The sequence below is a fragment of the Mus caroli genome, chromosome 4, assembly GCF_900094665.2.
Source record: "Mus caroli chromosome 4, CAROLI_EIJ_v1.1, whole genome shotgun sequence".
Taxonomy (NCBI): domain Eukaryota; kingdom Metazoa; phylum Chordata; class Mammalia; order Rodentia; family Muridae; genus Mus; species Mus caroli.
Genome location: NC_034573.1, coordinates 88,914,244 through 88,931,623, shown reverse-complemented (window position 1 = coordinate 88,931,623; position 17,380 = coordinate 88,914,244). Strand labels below are relative to the sequence as shown.

At 38.1% G+C, this 17,380-nt stretch overlaps 1 protein-coding gene across 1 annotated transcript in view; it reads left to right on the top strand.

The window, feature by feature from the left end:
- The window catches only part of C4H1orf87 (chromosome 4 C1orf87 homolog), a 59,359-nt gene extending 42,428 nt beyond the window's left edge, over positions 1-16,931 (top strand). The window contains exons 9-12 of the mRNA XM_021161116.2: positions 2,594-2,658; positions 8,890-8,963; positions 12,333-12,537; positions 16,606-16,931. Of these exons, the coding sequence (XP_021016775.1) occupies positions 2,594-2,658; positions 8,890-8,963; positions 12,333-12,537; positions 16,606-16,766 (505 nt within the window). The 3' untranslated portion in view covers positions 16,767-16,931. The remainder of the gene's footprint in view (positions 1-2,593; positions 2,659-8,889; positions 8,964-12,332; positions 12,538-16,605) is intronic.
- Positions 16,932-17,380: the final 449 nt, after the last annotated feature.

Below are 17,380 nucleotides of genomic sequence, written 5' to 3'. Positions count from 1 at the left end.
CTCTCTCTCTCTCTCTCTCTCTCTGTGTGTGTGTGTGTGTACACATGTGCATGTACACTTTCATGCACTTATGCTTGCACCTGTAGACATCAGAGGATAACTTTTCAGAATCCCACTGAGGGTTGTAGGATCAAATTCAGATTATTGAGCTTATATAACAAGGTGCTTTATTGACTGAACCATCTCTCTGGCCCTTCTCTTTTTCTTGGTATCCGAGAGAACATGGTCTGACATTGCCTGACAGATCCTCAAAACAAAGAGAGTACAGTCTGTGACTGTCAATAGATCGAGGTTCTTGCTTGTTTTGCTTTATTTTCAAAGACTAGAAGATGGTCTAGGCATATTTCTGCACTTCCTAAGTTTCTTAAAATAAAGAAATTTTAAAATATGGAGCCAGTACAGTCAGTTTCTAGACCTGAGCTGGTGCTTATATGATTTTTACCACTCCCCATGAGAGCTTTCTGTCCTCCATCTTTTCTTTACTATCTGCAGTCACCAGATTTTCTGGTTGCAGCATTACATATCATGGCTTATTTCTTCCTCACACGAAGCTCTAGAGAGCACATGTTCAAAGCTCCTATCAGAATACACATGTTGATCAAAGAATTTTTCTGACATATGACCCATGTACAGGAAAAGGCCCATGAGGTATAAACAAAGCAAACTGGGTTCATATTTAAAATGTCACTTCTATTTAAAGATAATGAAATCATATGACATTCGAACTCCTTGAGAAAACCTAAGACACATGTTTGCCAACTTCCTCTCCACTTCAGTCTGCCTTCTGCTGGATGAGAAATCAACAAAACTCTCCATTTGCAGTTAGGTTGCTTGCAGCAGAATCTGTTTTTCACCAACATGAGAGAATGTAAATTTCCTTTCTTCCTCATTTTCCCTATTCTTTGAGAAGTTTGTACAATGTATCTTGATCATAGTCACTTCATTCCCTAACTCCTCCTAGATACATTCGCACATCCCCCCACACACAACTGTTTGCTCGCTTTCCCTATATCAAGTCTTGTGTTTTCTATATAGTATTGAATGTGTAGCCTTAACTGGAGCTTGCACAAACCTCCAGGGACCTCTCTCAGTCTTCTGAAGCTACCAACAGCCACATAGTTAGGAGGTGGGATTTCATGCCTCTTCCTATCTCCAAGCTAGGATCTTACCGGATTAAATATGAGCAGATCTTGTGCATTCTTTCTCAACTGCCATGAATTTATATGTGCAACTGTTCTATTGTATCTACAAAATGGTTTTCTTTTAGTGAACCACTATCTCTGGCTCTTACTATCTTTCTAACTACTCTTCCACAATGATGACTGATTCTTGGAAGAAGGGACTGTAATACAGATGTATTGTTTAGAGCTTTATGTTTAACAGTTTCTTACTCTATACACGTTGACCAATTGTGAGTCTCTGTATTAGTAACATGAGACAACTCATAATATTGGGGAAAAAGAAAAAATCAAGAAGGACCAGAAACAAATTTAATAACAGAGTTTGAAATAGGAACAGAGAGTAGAACAGAAGTGAGAAGAAGGAATGAAGAAAATCATAGAGAGGTGGGGTCACATCCTTGGCTAAGCAGCATATGGATGTGTGACTATAGTCCTAACCACACTATATCCAAAAGGAAACCAGGCATCTATTACTGACAGAGAAGAGCATATTTACTTAACATATAAATGGCTGTTAGGCAAGCAAATGTAAGTGATTTTTCACTACCAAAGCTCTGCTGGATTAGTTCAAGCTTTAGATATCAGATTTCAGTTAAAATATACCCAATACAATTACTTCTAGGGCAATTCATTAACTATTATCTAAGTACATCACATGTAACTATCCCCCTTCTATGTTTGTTCCGTGTTGTAATTATTTCCACACTTAGGACAGGAAAAAGGGACGTTTTTAATAACTACTTATCAAGAAGATCTCATGACTGATTTAACTTATAACTAAGAGGTAAATGCATAAAATTTTGAAGTGCAGAATGGTGCTAACACGACAGGTCATTCTTATAAGTTGTGAATAAACGTATTCATTTTCCTATATTAGTAGTAATGCAAAAACTGGCTAGTTTTTACTGACATCAGAATTGTCACTGATTTGATGGCTAGAGGCACCTCTGTCCTTAGCCAGATTTTCTCAGAGTTCCCTGGTATCTGAATGCCTTGACCTTGCCAACAGACTCCAGTCTCCAGTAATTTATTTGTTTGTTTGGGGATGCTAGATTTCTTACCTTGGGTCCATGATTGTGTGTCTGTTTGTTTTTAAGGCAGGAAATCACTGTAAAACTTAGACTGGCCTCAACCTCTTGATCCTCTTGGTTTAGTCACCAACCATTCCCCTGATATCCTGATACTGATGGCCTAGGCCTCCATACTCAGCTTTGGCTGTAACTCTGAGGGCATCTAACTCCCTGCACCAAAGTCCTTTCTAGCAGATATACCTAGAGCATCTCTGCTTCCTCCACTGATAGCAAAACTCCTTTTAGTAGTACAACCAAACAGCAAAACTCAGCTTTGACTTTCATACTTCCAATGCAGTGGGAGCTTCATTCTCATCACTCAGGTCTCTATTTCTTACGCAGGTGGAAGAACTTTGTTAAGTGGCTGAACAGAGCTTCTGCTGATTTGTTATGTGACATGCCAGCAGGTGAGTGCTGTGCTTTGTGCCTCAGCAAACTTACCTGGGTTTTAGCTTTCTTTCTTTCTTTTTTTAATATAACATTCTTTTATATATATATATATAAATATAAAATGTATATGAGTACACTGTAGCTGTCTTCAGACACAACAGAAGAGGGCATCACATCCCATTACATATGGTTGTGAGCCACCATGTGGTTGCTGGGAATTGAACTCAGGACCTCTGGAAGAGCAGTCAGTGCTCTTAACCGCTGAGCCATCTCTTCAGCCACTGGGCTTTATCTTGTTCTTCCCAAAAATATTCAGTGAAAAATACGATAGGACTGAAATTTTCACTTAAAAATTATTCTTTTATGTTAGTTGGATGATGAGGGCCATCAATCTCAAAGCTCCATATTTTCACTTTTTGTAGTAACTCTTTGACATGAACCTAGAACACTTGCATAGGAAATTGGAATTATTTACTTAAATTTCAGACGCATTTTCTTTGATCTAGCATTTTCAGGTTAGTATTATTTAGCTAATAAATCATCAAATATAATATAAGTATATAGATATCAAATATATGTGTATATGGATATATGTTTAGTGCAGCAACTGTTATAAACATTGTAAATTTGGAAGCAGTAAAAAAAGACTTTGGGACTATTCATTTAAATTATTGTACAATCAGTTGATTAAACTGTGGAATTATAAAACAAAATGACTGGGCTAATATAAAATGATTTTTCTGCCATACTAGTAAGTAAGATTATAAACATGAATATGGCAAAATATTTAACAATTGTCAAATTTAAAGATGACAGGTGAAAATATGCATTTATAATAATATCCACTAACTATTGTGAATATGTGCAAGGTACTAAGTAGGCATGGTTGGGTAGACTGGATGATGACTATATATGCCTATATACATGTGGAGAAAAACATCTTACAAGGTATTTTATACATAGAAATACATATAGGGTATTAGTCATATATGAATCAGAGGCTGAAAAAGTTGAAAAATATGTGAAGAATGTGTTCATGTTCTTGACCTCTCTAACAAATTTTCACAATCTTGTGACTTACAGCAGCATAGAATGCTTCAGTCATAGTTCTGAAATCTGGAACTATTAAATCTGAGTATCATTGAAAGCCATAGTCCCTCTGAAGCCTTTAAACAAGTGTCTTTGTTTGCCTCTTCCAGGTTTTAGCAACCATAAGCCCCCCCTTAGCCCATTATATATGATTTCATTCTCTGCCCATACCTCCATTTGCTCTTCTTCTGTCTCCTCTATATCTCTGTACTCAAATACCTTCTCCTTCCCCTTGTAAAGACCTTGTCTAAACTTGATTACATCTGTAAAGGTTGTGTCCCAAATAAGGCAATCTCACAGGTGCCAGTGGTAGAAAGTGAACATATTTCTTGGGAGAAATGGACACAACTCAATACTTTACTTTGACAGAATCCAGAGTTAGGGTATAAGAAGCATTTTCCATTCTTAGGGCTACAGAAAGCATACCATAGATTGGCATACCATGTCAAACATCTAGAAGGCAGTGTTTTTGCACACATGGTCAAGTATCTCTAAGGAAAACTCAAGGAGCTGGAGAAATCATTCCCCAGGACATGCAGTGAAACTGCACATTAAAGTGTCACATAATTGTAAAGATTACTGTTCTTGTTTTGCAAACAAAACACCATGTTATAGTGCTGAGACCATTAAACTGGAGTCATGAGCCTGTGGATTCACACATGATTCCTGTTGAGAATGATGTGTGAGATCACTATATATCACAACTATATCATAGCTGTAGTTGTGAGAAGAACTTTAGTTTAATAGTTCTAATTCCAGCTCTGAGACTGTAGTTAATCTATGCTTCTAACAATATCCTAGATAAAGCTATATATCTAATATAGATATTGAGACATGGATAAAAATTAAGAATCATTAACTGTACTAGTCAAAATTATCCAAGAAACATACAGGAAGGGCTGAAGAGATGTCTTAGCAGTTAGGAAAGCCTGCTGCTCTTACAGGGGACCACAGTTTGGTTTCTATCACCAATGTAGTGCAACTCATACCCTCTGTCCCATATTGCCAACTGTGAGATCTTACACACACACACACACACACACACACACACACACACAATATCCTTTCAAGGCAAAAGGAATTAAATAGTAAATATTTTCTCTCTTATCAGAGGCTCATAATCAATATGATATCCAGCTTTGAGTCAAGAAAGATGGTGGTTAAGATACTGGTAGAGGTGTAGATTAACTAGAACAATCTCAGAGCTGGAACTGAAGATCAATCCTACCAAACCATGGCACACTGGAATGGTAGCAGAGTGGTCCTAGAAAGAAAAATGTAATTTCTATGCCCAAAAGTGAAAAAGGAAGGGGGAGAATCACCAGGGAAAGAGTTAGGGCTGGAAGCTAAACAGACAGAAGTTAGCATCAATGCTAAGGCTCATCCAGGAGGTCTTGGCACTCATAGCACTTGTTTCCCCTCCATTTGCCCTGTGCAATAGCTCTCTCTTCATTGTGACTTCTTTGGATGAACTCCTCAGTGACTCCTGTGTGGTTCTCAGCCCTGAATTTGGGTTTGGCTATGTTGGAAACACATATCATACCTGACATTGGAATGTGTCTGTTTCCTGACTTCATGTCTAAAATGTACATTGCATGAGAAGAAAGAGCTTGTCTTGTTCACTCTTATCATGTCCTTCCCTCAACAGTGGAGCTTCTAGGAAGCACGTGACTAGTATGTCCTCGCTGAATGAATGAATCAGAAACAGATGTGTAGCCTCCTGATGTTAAGAAGACAGCTGAAATTTTTATTGTAGTAGGTCATATAGGGTCAAATAGAGTTAATTTCCATCTTGTAGCGTTATTATTTAGGTTATGTGAAAAACACCTGCCATTGATCAGCATTTGAAGTGTGTTAGTTTGATGATCACACAAACTTCATTCATTAGGATCCATGAGTCCAGGAGTTTTTATCTCAGTCAAATGCTTTCAACCTTGTTTCATTTTAAAATCAACTAGAGGATACTTTAAAAAAGTATTATTCTGGGTTCTGCTCAGCTGAAATCAGGATTTAATTGGTCTGGTGAGACACTTGAGCACTGATCATTTTTAGAGCTCCCCAAGTTGAGCTTATGTCCAACCAGCACAAATGAGCGTGGATTTCAATAATCAGTGGGAGCAAACAGGAGAAGAGATGGCTGTATGAATATCACAGTTCCTTGGCAGCCTTATAAGTCTTTGTCCTTCCCACTCTTGGAAACTTCTAGAAGCCAGTGGGGTCTATCTCCCCCAGTGCAAGTCTTCCAGTGGCTGACTAGACAGATGGTTCTCATTTATCCTTCCTGCTGTGTTAGGGAGAAGAAAAAGAAAAAAAAAAGATCTCCAGCACAGGTCTTTCAAATGATGTTTACACATGCAAGCAATTACCTCTGTATATACCATCAGCTATGACAAAGGAAAAGGGTAAACTTAATAGAAACCAAGTACATGTTTCATATATTCTCCTAAGGGAACCCTGACAACCACAAGGAATTGCTAGACAGAAACACAGAAATCAAGTAGAGTCTTCATATATTCTCCAATGAGAACACTGAAAAGCTCATATACAATAAGGAAGAGATAGACAGAGACCAATCTAGGTTCTAGGTCTTATTCTAAAAAGTCCCAGGCATTAACTGGCACCCAGAAAACTGCCTGGCATGTTGTATGATAAATCCTCTCCTGTGGTGAAATGATGTTTGCCTAAGGTTGAATACCCTCCTTTGTTGAATATTTTACATACATGATATGTACTTCATGATATTATGGCAACTTTCTGGAATTTCACAAAAGAAATAACTGAACCAAAAGTTCACAGTTGGTAAAAGAAACCCACAGGATTAGTGTTTAGATCTGTCTGATACTCAACATCCCCACCTTTTTTCCATTCACAGCTGCTAGAGTCCTTTTTTAGCTGTCCATCTCTGTGATTTAAAGTAATCGGAAGCATTTTCAATAAAGAACAAATTCTTTTTTTTTTTTCACAAACTTAGTGCAGTGAGCAGATCTCAGTACAAGTAGGTGTTCATGGGTTCCCATGGCAACTCAAATTTTTAACAGATCTATTCAGATTTGCCTTGAAGGGATTGCCATCATGATCTTTAGTGAGCATCAGTTGAGGTTTATTCAATGGCATCCGGGTAGGTATGAGAGATAAAGGAATGAAGAAACACATTCTTCTTAGAGGATTGGGGAAAAATGGGAAAAGGAACCACACACTTTATTTTCTAAATGTCACATAAAAGTGCATAGCCATTCATCTGAGCAAGTACTGAGGACCATTCTCATGCTGGAGGCCAAGACACCAGGTAAACATGAAATTGCATTGTCTTCTCCATCAAAAAAAGATGAAGAAGAAGAAGAAGAAGGAGGAGGAGGAGGAGGAGGAGGAGNGAAGAAGAAGAAGAAGAAGAAGAAGAAGAAGAAGAAGAAGAAGAAGAAGAAGAAGAAGAAGAAGAAGAAGAAGAAGAAGGAAGAAGAAGAAGAAGAAGAAGAAGAAGAAGAAGAAGAAGAAGAAGAAGAAGAAGAAGAAGAAGAAGAAGAAGAAGAAGAAGAAACGACGACCTAGGTAGATGGTCCAGTTGATAAAGCGATTGTTACATAAACATGAGCACCTGAGTTTGGTTCACAACACCTATGCTTAAAAAAAAAAAAAAAAAAAAAAAAAGAATAAGAAGCCAGGCAAAGCAGGGAACCATATGGCTGTAACCACAGGGCTAGGAATGCAGAGACAAGGACTCTGGAGTTTTCTGCTTGCTGGGCACTCAGTCTAGCCAACTAGTGAACTCTAGATTCTGGGGCAGACCCTGTCTCAAGAATACAAGATACAGAGTAACTGAGGAAGATGTCTCTGGTCTTCACACACAAATATACTTGAGTTCATAGTGCATTATCACATGTGGACACACACAAATACCTACATATGTGTACTATGCATATCCAAACACAAACATACAAAAAGTAATTGAAGAAGATAATTCATAATGATCCAGGGAGGCAATGCTAATAGACTATTACAAAGGGGCTCTAACCTGAAATTTAGGTAACACTCTTAACTTTTTAACACTTTTTTTTTTTGTGACAGAGTTTCTCTGTGTAGCCGTGGCTGTCCTGGAACTCACTCTGTAGACCAGGCTGGTCTTGAACTCAGAAATTCGCCTGCCTCTGCCTCCCATGTGCTGGGATTAAAGGCATGCACTTGCTATGTTCTAGGTAATTCCATTTCATCCTAACCGTCACCTAAGTTGCCCTCCTTCTGTCAGTAGAAAACCCCTGAGGCAGGAAGAAATGGAGTAGAATGCTCATAGTCATGGATCTCATAACAAAAGTAGGCAGGATTTAAATCCAAGGTATCTAGGCCTAGACCTGATATTGTCACCCACTATGTTATGTTTCACTGCCTCCTTCCAACTTTGTATAAATATTTTGGTTCATTTTTACTGAAATTAATGAGACCCAACTGAGAAATCATGTATTTTCATTAATGATATATTTACATTTCTCTTGGCATATGATAGTGACAGGGATTTAGAGTCATTAGGGTACTCCCTAGACCTTTGTGGACTGCATTTAAAGCAAGTCAGTTTTATCCATGAAGGTAGCAGCCTGTAGCCTGGGAATTGCAGGTGATCACACCCTTAACTGAAAAGGGGGTACAGTGCTTGCATTCTGGGAGACAGAGTCACCAGAGTCACAGGGTTCACCTCGCTAAACTGCATGGACCTTTCTGGTTCAGAGTCTTCCACAGGTTGTACTTTGGCTCATTTTTATGCGTACCATCACCATGCCTTTATCCAGGTGACTTCTGCTTATTGTTCTGTTCATTAACTTGCTTCATTTCCTGCGAGAATAATCCCTTCCAACCATGCCCACTGCTCCTTAATAAGCTCAAATATTTTCCTATCTTCATATGTTTCTTTTCTGTATGTATGTATGTATGCATGTATGTATGTATGTATGGTAATGGTATATAAAGAATCCATTGAGCAACTGTTTACCACCCCCTCCCTCATTCTGAGATCCACAAGGTAAGAACCTGGCCTTCTGTCCACCAAGTGTCCCGATTGCCTAACATATGCCACTTACCCAGCAGAGCCAGAATGTGGCCTTTGTCTTGGGTGTATGTGTATGCCACATGAGTGTGCCAAGTTTAACCCTTCTCTCTGTCTTTTTCTTGTTTAGAAATGAGTAAAAAGGAAACCAAAGGGGACTTGGTTGACATCCCTGAAAGACCCCAAAGAAAAACTGAACATGTGGTATGCAGCTGGGCATGTGGTGCACCTGGGAGGGCCTTGAGGAACCCTGATTCTCACATCTTTCTGGCCTAGGCCCTCCCCTGTGGTTTCTTTATTTTTCACCCTACACCTTATTTTCTGACTGTCTTTAGGACCTGCCTCAAACAGAAAAGGGAGACCTATTAACTCCTAGAATATGGGTTAACGCCTAACCTAGTTAGCATGAGGAAGCCTCTTGCCTGTGCTCAGTGATGCATTTGCCACATTCCCAAATCAATTGTCTTTTTAGTACCTGTACAGCAGAGTGTCCAAATCATGTGGCCACCAACTGTCATTAGACGAAAGTGTGGCTAGAAGAACATTTTGATTTCTTAACGCTGGCTTCCATAACCTGAGGGCAACCTTTCCCTAAAGGATTGCCTTTTAAAATGTAACAAGTTCTCTGATTCTCAAAAGAAAGAAAGGAAGAGAGAGTGTGGGGGGAGAAGAAAATAAATACACACCAAATGATTAAAACTCCCCCTTAATATTCTCAGCATTTAGCCAGGAGATATTGAAAAACTGAAAGGTAGTATGATTTTTCTATTGTTGTTTTGACATGTCTGGATTAGAACATAATTCATCTTAAAATGATATGAGGTCTCTTCATGCACTTCACACATGGAAGTATTTTAGAAAACAGTATCCATTTTGGCAAGCATCTTGCCACGCGAAAACAACCACAAATGCTTTCCTCCTTGAGTGTTAAGTCTGTTGTGAATAAGAGTTTTTAAAATGCATTTTGCTCTTTTATTTTGCTTCCTGTAGAACTTTTTAAAAAATTTCTGTAATAATTAACTCTTCTCAAATCCTTGTACAAACAATCTTCATTGCCCCACTTTTTAATAAGGAGATGAAGCAGAGGTTTGATAAGACAACTTTCTATAATCCAAGAGAAATAATCAATCCATATGTTCATTCATTCATTCATTCATTCATTCAATAAGCATGTGCTGAGAATCTCTGTCAGCCACTAACAAGACCTTAGAGATTTTTCAATAACTATCTCATATGACCTTGATAATATATCAATAACTACCTCTAGGGCACAAGATAATTAGACAAATACAGTAGTCAGTGAAAAGTGCCTTGATAGACAAATGGCTGAGAAAGAACAAATTCTTGCCCATTCTTGGCTATATGGACAGGCAGTACAGGAAGTAGGATATGAGATGGATCTTGAAAATTGTATAGGAGCCCAATCCTTCCAGGCATGAGCATCAAAAAGGGTTTATACAACTGAGAGAGTGATATTATAAAGAGATAAAGACAAAGAGCATCTTCGGTTGTCTAGCTTTATGTGCCTGGAGAGAAGACTGAAAGGGATAATCTGGAGAAATAAGTGTGATGGTTTGTATATCCTTGGACCAGGGAGTGGTACCATCTGAAGGTGTGGCCTTGTTAGAATAGGTGTGACCTGGTTGGAATGGGTGTGTCACTGTGGATGTGGGTATAAGATCCTCACCCTAGTTGCCTGGAAGTCAGTCTTCCACTAGCAGCCTTTGGATGAAGACATAGAACTCTCAGCTCCTCCTGCGCCATGCCTGCCTGGATACTGCCATGCTCCCACCTTGATGATAATGGACTGAACCTCTGAACCTGTAAGCCAGCCCCAATTAAATGTTGTTTTTTATAAGACTTGCCTTGGTCATGGTGTCTGTTCACAGCAGTAAAACCCTAACTAAGACAATAAGCAAAAAGAGCATTAACATCCCCTGAACAAGCAAGGAATTTAGACTTCTTCTGGTACAGAAAAGTAATATAGAGTATGTTAGTTACTTGTTCCTTTACTAAGCTTAATTTGGGTTCAAAGTCTCCAATTTCCCATCTTTAATTATCACAGAGACAGGAAGAATCCAAAGAAATTTAAAAAATAATGATTTTTAATGAAAATACCCATGCTTGCAAGTGCATCAAGTAAGATTTTTCTAAAGCTTTCACCTTTTCTGAAGTTGTCCAAAGCTCTAAAAAACTAAATAAATAAAAACCAAATAAAACATAAGAATCATCCCTGGTTTTCCATATAAAAAATTTCTCCTTGTTCCAAAATTAATTTTATCAAAGAGGAATTATTTTATATTCATCCCGAAAATCTACCAGTTGCTTGTCAACCATGTCAGAGCAATTTCACAGTGTTCTAGTATTTCAAGCAAAAAATTCTTCACATTCCCGGGAGCAACCTCATCCGTGTCTGTTACCCAGCTCATAGACAAGCTTCTTGTTACAGCTGCTCTTCTGCAGGAAGTTGGGGTGTTCACCACTTACACATGAAAAGTTTGACATATCAAAAAAGACTGCAAAGTTTCAGATATTTGAAATGTGGGGGAAGGGAATGCTCGTGGTACACATCATTTCATGGTAAGTGATGAACATTTTAGATTGCAAAGAACAGAACCAACTCTACTAGCTTAGTTATCTGGAGAAATTGGAAATTTTACTGTGTTAATTATGGACAGAAATGGAACATGAACTAAGCCAGAGTTAAACATGGGCCAGCTTTCCCATCTTTACTATGAGACATGTTCCCTTCACCCTCTCTGCTGGACAATAGGTATATTACTTTTGCTTTGGATGCCCAGTCCCAAATCACGTAAGTTGTTGCTTCTTCTTATAACCAGAAAAGAAAGAAGGCAAATTGCCCAAAAGATCAGAGCAGCACTGATCAGGACATAGATATTTATCCCTTCTACACATGAAAGGTGTCAGGATGCCTTACTTGACATCTCTGGGTCTAACTTGTCTATTTCATTGCAAAGGACCTTTCTTTTCCAGAGTAGGCATGGAATTAGAATACTGAAGTAAACTAAGCATCATTTCTATGCCCTGCTTATAATTTTGGGTCTAGTGTAAGGTCTGCCCAGTCTTATAAGTCTCTTGTTCTTTCTAAGCTTCCATTTCCTTTGTTAAATAACAATCAGAGAGACCCTTAGGTATTCTTTAAACTGTGCTCACAGGCCAAAAGTGGCACTATTATTGGGCTACTCATTCTTTCACCAAATCCACTGAAGAGGTCATGGCTTTTCACCTAATACTACTCCCTATAGATTCCTCTAGCACTCACAGAGTAGGACATCAGAATGCCACCCAGGTCCCAAGTCCTTTGCATGTATATACAAAACAGAAATTGAGATAAAAGTGATGTCATCACTCTTCTCAAAATAAACTTGCAATGTTTTCATTGAGTTAAAACTTGACAGGTAGAGCTACCAAATATGTAAGATTCCTCCTTGTTTTCCAAAGCCAGACTTTGTAATAAATCTTTCTGATGTGTGGCCTCAACTTTGGCCAAGAGTTTGGAGAAGCTCTGTGTAGTGAATGTGTGCCAGTAAGATGCTTATGTTATTTTGGTAGAAAATTCCAGAAGAAAATCTGCAGACAAAAAACCCTACCACTATGACTTCAGCTCCAGAAGACCCTGTGACCTTCTTTAAGAACAGGCCAGTCTCTCAGCCTGTTGAGCATCTGGCTGTGAAGAAGAATGGACAATCTGAGTTATGGATAGACAGGTTCAGAAAGCTGGAAAATGCCCTTTACCTGTGTGACCTGAGCAACACAGGTAAAGTATGAATTCCAAAAACCACCAACCCAGTTTTCTTTTTGTTCTAACTTAGTCTTGGCTTTTTTGTTCTAACCAAGCCAGGCTTGGTTTCATCCCATGGGCAAACAGTTCATTTTATCTATGAAATGGGTGTCTACAAAAATCAGAACACACCAAGATAACTCAAAGCAGAATTCCCTACAAGGTGACTGATAATGTCATTGTGTTTCCTATCCCTACCTCTACTCTTCCACCAGTTGAACACATGCTTCATTCTTTTAATTCCTATAACTCCCTTCTGTCCCCAAGATAAACTCCAAGCTACTTAGCAAGTCAAATTTGGTATCTGCTCACCTAAACTGCCCCTTCTAACAGTTTTCATTTTTAGCATTTTTTTTCACACAGTCATAATGAGTAATGGATCACTTGCTTTTCCTCAGGCACACCTTACTTTCCCATTTGTTTAAGTCTTCTGTCTTCCTTGTCTCCTTCTCCTCAATATTATTTGTACTGTAATCAAATCACTGTTCTCTGGGCTTTGAGGCAGATCTAGGTCAGACTTCCTCTGGTCTTGCCAGCATCCTTAATATCTATCATCATATTTGATACCATGAATTTTTTACTTGAAGGTTCATTGTTATCTTAGTAGTATTAGAGCAAATAAATGATTTCAAGTGTCTGAATACACTAATACAACATGCATGGGGACAAGTGCTCTTAGATTATGCTATGTGAGTATTTAGAGAAAGAAGAGTCCTTTTGTTAGATCAGCAAAGGCTTTATTAATATTAAAATAATTCCTAATGTTTGAGTGCTGGCATGTCCTACAAAGGCACCCATGTGAAAAGGGTAAGGTCTTTATTTCCTTTGTGTTCTTTTTCTTCTGTTTTGAATTTTAATACAATTTTAGTCCTCATGAAATACAATAGAGTAATACCTAAGATTTTGAATAAATATGGAAAAGGAATGAAAGGAAATTTAGAAAGACCTGAAATTATTAATTTAAGCTATCTGAATAATAAGATATTCACTAAAACAGTATTAATGACTCCAGAGCTGGGTTAGAGGCTAGACCAGGAAGAAATCCAGAAAGACTGAGCTTCTGCCCTCAAGGATAGACTTCTAGGTGAACCACAGAATAGCAGTAGTTAACAGCATTACAGAGGAAGGGTAAAGAGGTGATATGTAATAAAGTTTTATGATCGAAGGAAGAATTGAAAATTAAGTAGTCCAAAGGAAACACATAAGGTGCTTAGTTACTATTAAATATGAGAAAGGAGTTCTAATGGACCATGTCTTTAAAAAAATCTAGAAAGAATGAATTCTGGATAATTTTATTAAAAGAAATGGTAAATATTTGAGATGATATTAAATTATACAGAGTTTATTTTTATTGGAATATCACATGGTACTACATAAAATGTATCAATTAAAATTTGTAATATAAAACAAAACAAATATGAGAGAAGGCTTAGCGTGTAATGAGCTGAAGTACCAGAGACTGTATTGGGAGACAGAGCTGGAACTGAAGCATCATATGAAGAATGCTTTGGTGGCTTCATCAAGCCATTCTAAGTTGAAGCCATCTTCTCCAAATGTTAGGAATTGAGCTGACTCGTGACAGGGAAAAGGATAAACAGGACAGGCACAGAAGTATACATTTGCTCATTAGACACATGGTGGAGTTGAGCCTTAACTGTGATCCTGGGAGTTAGGATAAGGCATCCTTCTCTACCAAAATCCACAAAATACGTTCAAGCAGGAAGGTCATCATGAAAGCTGAGATAAATCATTTAGGGAAGATTTCTATGGTGAAGAAGAGAGATTAAAAGGTTATTGAAGTAACCCTGAGCCTCTATATACTAAGTGAAAGGAAAACCATTCCCAAATAACATGTTAAGTCATCATAATGTATCCTGGATCTTAAACCTAGTTGCTAAGAAACCCCAAAGATTTGGACCTTTCTAATAGGAATAAAACAGTCTGAGAAAACATGTAGTTTTTGTTGAATTTGGGGACAGATTCTGATGGCTTTGACATGCCTTTTTTTCATGCCCCCTTCACTGTTTATGCCTGTTTTCTCCGTTTCTATGAAGTTTGCTAGTTGCTCAACAGCCAAAGAATATATCAGCCAGATCTGGGAACATCTACAACTGTCTAATGGGAAAGAGGATTAGCTAAGGTCACGCTGTTTGTTCATTAGCCACAGTATTTCACAGACCATGAAGGCCTTTTCTAGATGTAGAGCTGACAACACCTGCTCTGCCCACAGATGACTCACTGTTCTTTATTATGTGCAAGGAGCTAAGTAGGCCAGTGCATTCCCTATCCAGGCTCCAGCAGACTATCCATCATCAAATCAGTGTTTCTGGGAACTTACTGGGCTTATTCTCTAATGGGGATTGTGAAGAAAATAGCCTCAAAGAGAAGGAACAAGGAATGACAAGTATTCTAAAGAAAGAAAGTGTCTGAAACGAATGGCTGAGTAAATGATATACTAAGAATTCACCCAATGAGCCAAAGTCTAAACAGAAAATATAAAGTCCAAAGGGGCAGAATGCCTTAAAAGACACGGGCTTAAACATTGTATTCTTTTCATTTCTAAATTCTCACATTGGCAAGACTGTCGGCTTAGGACCCTTCTTTGCAGAGGAAGAACTCAAGCTCAAAATGATGAGGTTCGCAGGAATTAGATCCATAATTCAAACCTAGATCTCCTAGACTCACTACATCTGCTACTAGAAGGAGAATGAGGTTTTTGCTTACTTTAGGTCAGAAGATATTGACTCTACTCCAGGGTCTTTATCAGTTGGTTTTTCATACTATTAAAGCTGTTCAGAATGATCTTCTGAAGAATAGTGCCTCTCACAATGACCTGCATCTTCCTTAATCAATTAGCAATCCAGACAATCCCCAAAGAAAGGCTTAAGGGCCAGCATGATCTGGATAATTCCTAACTCTGACTCTTCCAAGGAGATCTTAGGTTGTCTCTAGGTGGAAGTTAACTAATAAGGACACATGGGATGTAAATTACATCTTTTAAAAATGTCGGGACACTCTTTTGGCTGTTTATGACATAGATCTTCACAGTTCAAAGAACGAAATTAGCAGACTCTATGACTCACATTTAATCTCTTACCCTCATTTTATAATATGATAGAGTAGTTAACTTTGCAGTTAACTATTTAATTTAAATACTTTAAGCAAGTGATTGAACAACTCTAGAACTCAGTTTCTCCCTATGTGAAGTGGGTAATGACAAGAACAAAATGAATCAATATTATACAATGCTTGGGATGGAGTGTGAGGCATAGGCTATATTTGTAGGTAAATATTTGTTATTGTAAAGATTGTTTTATTTCAGTTAATCTTTTGCATAACTTACCTTCTCCATGGGTTGGAGAACTTCTATAGGCAAGAGATTGTTCCTCTGTGTTCCCAAGTGCAGCATCTAACATGTCTAAGCTCAAATTTCAGGCTTATAGAGCAGTTAGTGATCATTAGTGATGCTGCAATCTACACTTATAGTCCAGCTATTTTAACACCTAACCTCCATGTAGAAAGCATGCTGACATTGTTATCATCAAGACAGATGACATACGGTTGACAAAATGCTTGCTGTGGATCCACAGATCTATCACACAGGTTAGTTGAAGACAGTCACAGAAAATGTGTGTGAAGAAGTAACAGTTTAACTCTCACATGTTTGGGAATATTCATGGATACTTTGATAAGAAAATCCTGAATATTTAGGAACATGTTTAGCAAGCACACCATTTCTGTGAAAAAATTGCCTTTAAATTTAAGTATGTTTACAAAGAATAAACTTAATTCATGTTTTAAAACAAATGAGTGGTGTTATTAAGTCTATCTGCTTTGTTCTACACCAATGTCATCATCTTTGGTATGTAAGCCATATCTTAGTCTAAATATCTTAGTAAATATTAAGAATCTTAAAGTCATAAAACATTAGTGATTAACATATACCTACAAGTCATTCAAGTTAGCATATATCTTTTCTTTTGTCTCCCTTCTTTTTAAAAAAAAAAAGAATAATAAAAAAACTTTATCTACTCATTGTCACAGGAGTGCTGGAGCGGGAACGAGCCAGGCGGCTCATTCACAACTATAACCTCATTTACTGCTTGTCTCTGAGTCCCCGGAGAATCAACCAGGCCTTGCAAAGATACCGTTCTGGAGAAAACATAATCTTGGAGCCAGCACTTCAGTACTTAAAGGAGCTGTAAGAACAAGCACACACCAGGAGAGCAGCTGTCTCTCTCATTTCCCCTTTATGGGGACCTGTGCTTCTCCTCAGTTTGAGGTCTGGGCAGAGATGTTGTCAGAGCTGAGATGTTCTAGCCAGTTTTGACCAGGACTTGGCTGTGGTAAAGAACAGTTCACAGTGATCAGAGAGATGTAGCTTCTGACATAAGACTCTAAACATTCAAAGTGCTATTCTGTCCTTTTAGTGCTTATTATCAATGTGTCTGATGTTTATTTTCTACCTTTCTAACAAACTGTTTTTGAAAAAAAAAATGTGTTCATGTGTCTAAATGCATTTGTAATGTTAATAACTCTCCAGAATGTCTGGGTTTAGTTTTAAGACAAGGTATACACATATAGTCCAGACAGGCCTTCCGCTCATAATCTTACTGCCTCAGAATATTAAGGGCTTTAATACATAATTTCCTATGTAGGTAATAGGTCACATACTAGCCTCTATTCTAGGAATGATTTTGACTATATGAAAAATAAAAGGCATGCTGAGCATACCCTTAAATCCCAGCACTCAGGAGGCAGAGGCAGGTGGACCTCTGTGTTCAAGGCCAGCCTGATCTACTGAGTGAGTTCTAGGACA